Here is a 6,000-nt window from a genome sequence, read left to right on the forward strand (position 1 = left end):
CCATACTCTCTTGCTGCTCCTTAAGGACTTTAGTAAGCTCAAAAACATGGAACAGCTCTGGTGTGACTTCTTCAAAGGCAGTTTAATTGATCTCACAAGTAGTTCCACACTAACCCTAATGGCCTGGCCTGTGCAGGGTTAATTTCTACTTCCCCAGACCATGTAACCAACAGTTTGAGATTCTTGATGTACGTGACCCCCTGCTCATTTCTGGAGTGGAGAATCAGTGGGGATTTAGTCATGAACCTTAGCTTTAAGGAAGCTAAGGACTCTCATGTGAAAAATCAGTGAACGTTGAATTTGGGTTCTTGTAGGCCATGTATTCTCATTTGATATCTCTGCACAGCATCCTATTAATCCAGGCATGAAAATCACCACCTCTATGATATCCCCTATAAAGTTACTCCATTAAAATTTAATGTTTGGGGGCGCCTGGGTGGCTCAGTCGGTTAATCGACTGCCTTCGGCTCAGGTCATGATCCTGGAGTCCCGGGATCGAGTCCCGCATCGGGCTCCCTGCTCAGCGGGGAGTCTGCTTCTCCCTCTGACCCTCCTCCCTCTTGTGCTCTCTGTCTCTCATTCTCTCTCTCGCAAATAAATAAATAAAATCTTTACAAAAAAAAAAAAATTTAATGTTTGGTAATTCTGACAAGCTTTGGGGATGGGGCATATCAAATACTGCACATCATTCCCCTAATATTTCATTGGTTCTCTGTCCCACCTTGACCTCTCTTTTCATGTTTCATACTCTTATCCCTTTTGAAGCCTTGAGGCCAAGAGACATCTGTGCTCCTCAGAGACTCACTTTATTGCTTATCTTTTTTTTTTTTTAAAGATTTTATTTATTTATTTGAGACAGAGAGAATGAGAGCGAGGAGGGTCAGAGGGAGAAGCAGACTCCCTGCCGAGCAGGGAGCCCGATGCGGGACTCGATCCCGGGACTCCAGGATCATGACCTGAGCCGAAGGCAGTCACTTAACCAACTGAGCCACCCAGGCGCCCCTCTTTTTTTTTTTTTTTAAAGATTTTATTTATTTATTTGAGAGAGAGAGAATGAGAGACAGAGAGCACGAGAGGGAAGAGGGCAGAGGGAGAAGCAGACCCCCTGCCGAGCAGGGAGCCCGATGCGGGACTCGATCCCAGGACTCCAGGATCATGACCTGAGCTGAAGGCAGTCGCTTAACCAACTGAGCCACCCAGGCGCCCTTTATTGCTTATCTTAAGTGGACTTAACCAAGATGTTTTCCTAACAGACAGATTGCTTGGAAATTTTCTTACTTTTTTTTTTTTTAAAGAGAAGTCTCCTTAAATTCCATTTATTTGCCCCATACAATATGCCAGGTGTTTTATTAAACACTTTATGTACATTATTCCACTTAATCCTAACAGTCCCTTGAGGAAGGCAGTATTAGTTCATTTTAGATAAAACTGCTGTCAAAGGAGGCTAAGAAATTTGCTTAAGAGCGCATAGATTGTAAATAGTGGAATTGAGATTTGAACCTAAGATTGACATCACAGCTTATGTTCTTAATCATGGCTATGAAGTATGGAGTTTGTTCCCAGCACATGGTGCTTGGAATATGTAGTACTCTTGTACTTTGTGCAATATTATAGTGGGATGCAAAATAAGCTGCTCTCAATAAGGCAAAAGCAATAATGTATATACATAGACTATGCAAATTTTTAGAATTTATGATATGCTACTTATTTTATGTGCTACAAAATCTGTGCCAGCGTGAATAGTTAGAAGCAATTTCCATCATTGTTTTAATATAGAGTTGGCTGTGGACTGGGCCTTTGAGTCTAACATCACAACCTCCTAATAACTGAGTAAATTATTGAGGACGACATTGTGTTTTCTATGAGGTATAGAATGAACCGTAAGAGATGATCTAGGTCAAGAGCTTATTCTAATTGGCTTAGAAGGCATGTATCCTTGAAAAAGTATTGCAAAAATACAAAAAGTATAATAAATATTAGATGAGTGGCCCAGATTCTCCAAGCTTGGAGTGGCTAGAGAAGTCTGCACGGAAAAGGTAAAATTCCAGTCCAGTTTTGAAGAACTAGGATTTGAAGCGTTCTTAGAAAAAGTTGGAAGTACGTTCCTGGTGGGAGGATCGATGGGAACTTGTTTCATCGCAACCTGCTACTGAACACAACACGGCCCCTCACACCAGCTACTTGTACTTCCGCATTTCAACCAGAAAGTGCCTCGCAGCGGACGTGGCCCCTCCAGCAGCGTCCCGGCTCAACGTATCCGTGTGAGGAACCCAGGGACAGCACCCGCCTTGCCCAGCTTCCGCTTCCGGCCGTTCAGGCTCCGCCTCAGCGGAAAAGGCTGTGTGCAGGAGGGGGGAGAAGAGGTGGGAAACTGCTCGCGCCGCGCAGGCGCACCGTAGGCGGCCGCAATGGCGCTGTCGTGCACCCTGAATAGGTATCTGCTGCTCATGGCGCAAGAGCACCTGGAGTTCCGCCTACCGGTGAGTCCGCACTGCCCTACACAACTTCTTGACCGGAGAGGACGGCACGGTGGGGGTTGGTGTGCGGGCGGCGGAGATCTCAGCTTCAGCAAGCAGGGATCGGGTGTGTGTGCTTGTCGGGGATATCACGCGTCCCCAGTCCCTCGGTCCCTGGAAAGGATCCGAGCTCGGCCGAGGGTGTGTGAGAGAGAAGTCCAAGACAGACTCTCACAGACTTGCCAAACATTTTCATTCATTCTTCTGCCCATGCATCAGGTATTGGAGTTAGGCAGGTGAATATGACCCGTCCTCTCTCTCCAGGAACTCTTGTCTAGCGGAGAATTGAGACAGCCAACAGAAATGCTCAGTGCCGTGTTTTAAGTGGCAAATATGCAGGTCATACCCCGTGGAGGAGGGTGGGATTGCTGGTGGTGGTGGTAGGTGGCAAGGGTTAGATGATGGAGAAGTTGGGAAAAGTGTTTCATTCATTCAAGAAACATTTTCAGAGTACTGTAATTACATGTGCTGGACGCTGGGGATATGGAGATGGCAAAGACTGTTTCTGTCTTCAGGGAGCTTACTATTTAGGCTAAGGTCCGAGCAGATGTATGAACATTAAGAAATAACATTTGTAAGTGCAATGGTAGATGCGTAGGGAAAAAGGAGAGCATAGAAGGGGAATCTAATCCACCTGAGGGGGTGAGGGATGTTGGCCTTTAAGATCGCTTGCATGAGGATATGACACTTGAACAGTAACTAAAGTATGAGTAGGAGTTAGCCAGGCCAAGGATATAAATAAATTAGAATTATAATTCAGTATTACTGGATTATGAAATATGTAGCTGAGTGACAAGAAGAGAGCAGGAGAGGTAGATAGGGGCCAGAAAATGCAAAGCCTTGAATACTCTGGAAGGGAAGAGAAAATGTATTTAGCTTGTAAGGGAAATTTACTGAAAGAGTTTTAAGCAAAGAAGATTTTTCCTTAAAAATCACTTTGGCAGCGATAATGAGGATAGATCTGAGAGGAATAAGTCTGGAATCAGAGGCCAGTTAGGAGCCTGTTGGAATAGTCTTGTTAGTAGATTAAGAAGGCCTGAATTAGGGTAGGGGTAAAAGAATGGGATAGACTGGGAAAATATTTAGGTGATGAAATCATCAGGACCTGATGATCGAATATGGGGGGAACAGGGGCCAGTCAAGGATGACTCCTGGGGTGCATATAAGCGCATCTCCATTTAAAATGTAGAGCACAGGCAGATGAAAGATTTAAATTTTGGTTATTATGAATTTGATGTGTTTGTGTAATATCAAGTGGAGATGGGTGGGGGGGCAGTGAATATAGGAGTATGCATGGAGTAGGATAGAGTGGTCTGGACTGGTAATAAATGTTTTGGAAGCTTCTGCATTTGAACTAGGAGAGAAAGTGAAATTATTCAGAGAAAGCATAGTGTCGAAAGAATGGTGGGCCAAATACAGGAGCTTGGAAGCATTGGTAGTAGGGGGAAGTGAGAAAAGAGGAGGTAATGAGGAGGATTGGCAAGTGTCAGAATAGAAAAACTTTGGGGGCACAGAAATGAGGAGGGTAAAGTTTTAGGAATTTTGCTATAACTGTTGTGTAGAGTTTTGGAGTGGGGTAGTAAGCTAGATTGCTTGATTTAATGGTCACTGGAAAATGAGGAAGGGGAGATAGACTGCTCTTAACTAGAGCATAAGAAGGGAAAGTAAGAGATTGGTTAACAGTTTGAGGGAGGCCTAGGGTCAGGCAAAGTTTACAGGCTGAAGAGAAGGGGAGAATGGATATAAGGGCACGGTGGGAGGTGTTGGCCTTTCACTAGAAGGGGAGAGTGGGTAGAGGAGAGTTAGGCTGGATGTGGGGTAGCTGCCCGAGGGTCTGTTTTCTAGGTTATGAATGAGTCAAGGTTGTTTTTTGAGAGATCAGGGACCAAGCAGTTGAGTGGAGAAATTGGGAAAAATAGTTAAATTTGAAATAGTCATTGAGAGCAAAAGAGGGAGCTGACAAGTTAAAAATTGAGAACACAGGTATTAGAGCAATGTTGGAAACCCAGCTGAGGGTGATGAGCATGTATTTGTAATTGTGCTGAGATTCTCCGATTTTCTTCAGTTGTGTGCAATTCACTGGCCTCAGGAGTTATGAAGGAAGACTGTGGCGTTGATTCAGGATTAATGTTTTGCTGAGCAGGTGCATTGGCAAGATAGGGGTGTAAGGGCATAGAGTGTCAAGGAGGAAGTAATATTTTAATAGATCTTAATTGATAAAGAGCTGTTTTGTGGGTAAAGAGGACTGGAAAGCCCACTTCAGTGAGAAACAAAAGCAAGTGTAAAGGCATGGAAGGAGTTGATTATGGTGTTTTGGGGTGTGGGATGTGTGGGGAGTGAGGATGAAGTAATGGGCAGTGGGGCTAGAGAGGTGGGTAGGATCAGAGTTTGAAATGTTTTGAAACCATTGCAAGGAATTTGGATTTTTTTTAGATTTAATGGGGAGCCATTGACTCTTCTTAAGTCAGGAAGTTACCATTTTTTTTTCTTTTTAAACCAGTGGGTGACTAGTAATCATTTGTGTTTTAGAGGGAGAATTCTGGAGTACAAGAGAAAGGATACTGGAGTGGAAATAGAAGCCAAGGAGGGTGTGTGCCTCTAGTCCGGCAGTGTGGTGTGAATGGAGTGGCTAGGCTGCAGTCTTCAGAATAACATCCCTAATACTTGGACATTTTACCTGTTTCTTCTTCTTAAATTATTCTTAGTGTCTTACCCTGGTGCCAGTTTAATCTCCCAAAAAGCTCAATTCTCTTTTATACCCTCATTGTCCCGAGGCTGAAACTTCTTAGTCTGGCATTAGCCCACCATTGCATGGTTCTTTGCTCTGTCTCCTCCCACCTCCCACCTCATTCCCTGAATGACGCCCTCAGTTTTCATGCTTTGGCCTGTGCTGCCTTCTGCCTAGTTGGGTCTTCCCTATTCCAGTCTTCATTCTATTGATTTTACATAGTCAGTATTCATTGAGATTTACCTACACATTTATTTTAGGTTTATTTTTTTCCTTGATTCTTTTTCAACTCTGCAATTTCCTTTTTAATGGGTTTTTAGTCTTTGCCAAAATTCTTATGTCTTTTATCCCCTTCAGTATAGAAAGCATAGTTAAGTATGACAAACTGTAGAAAGCACACATATTAAATATGATAAAAGAAGTCCTGTGGGCCTGTTGTTTTTGTGTATTGTTTCTCTTGGGTCTTTTTCCTATGTGTGCTGGCTTATTTTTTAAACCTACACTAGATATATTTGGAAAGTTATTTGAAGAAATAACATGAGGCCTCGGGTGATATAAATCCTCTTGAAGTAGGATCATTAATGATCTAGGATGACTTGAACTCATTTCCAGGTATTAAGTTTTGTTTCCGTTCTGATTCATACATGTTCCTCTGGTATGTAGCTTTTGGGGATCCCAGTCCAAACTGGGTGGTTTATCAAGCCATCTTTCTTTTCCATGGATGGCCCAATATTCTTTTTTTTTTATTTTTTATTT

At 43.2% G+C, this 6,000-nt stretch overlaps 1 protein-coding gene across 4 annotated transcripts in view; it reads left to right on the forward strand.

Annotated features, from left to right (window-relative positions):
• The first annotated feature begins 2,366 nt into the window (after positions 1 to 2,366).
• TRMT11 (tRNA methyltransferase 11) overlaps positions 2,367 to 6,000 on the forward strand; it is a 53,369-nt gene continuing 49,735 nt past the window's right edge. For 2 of the 4 annotated variants that reach the window (XR_014147930.1, XM_081828943.1), the window contains exon 1: positions 2,367 to 2,480. Coding sequence is in view for 2 of the 4 variants with exons in the window: in XM_081828943.1 (XP_081685069.1) it covers positions 2,409 to 2,480 (72 nt within the window). In the remaining 2 variants the exon portion in view is untranslated. The remainder of the gene's footprint in view (positions 2,481 to 6,000) is intronic. The other 2 variants (XM_081828942.1, XM_081828944.1) reach the window with 2 other exon arrangements.

The sequence above is a fragment of the Leptonychotes weddellii genome, chromosome 8, assembly GCF_054177405.1.
Source record: "Leptonychotes weddellii isolate Sample4059 chromosome 8, ASM5417740v2, whole genome shotgun sequence".
NCBI classification, from domain to species: Eukaryota; Metazoa; Chordata; class Mammalia; order Carnivora; family Phocidae; genus Leptonychotes; species Leptonychotes weddellii.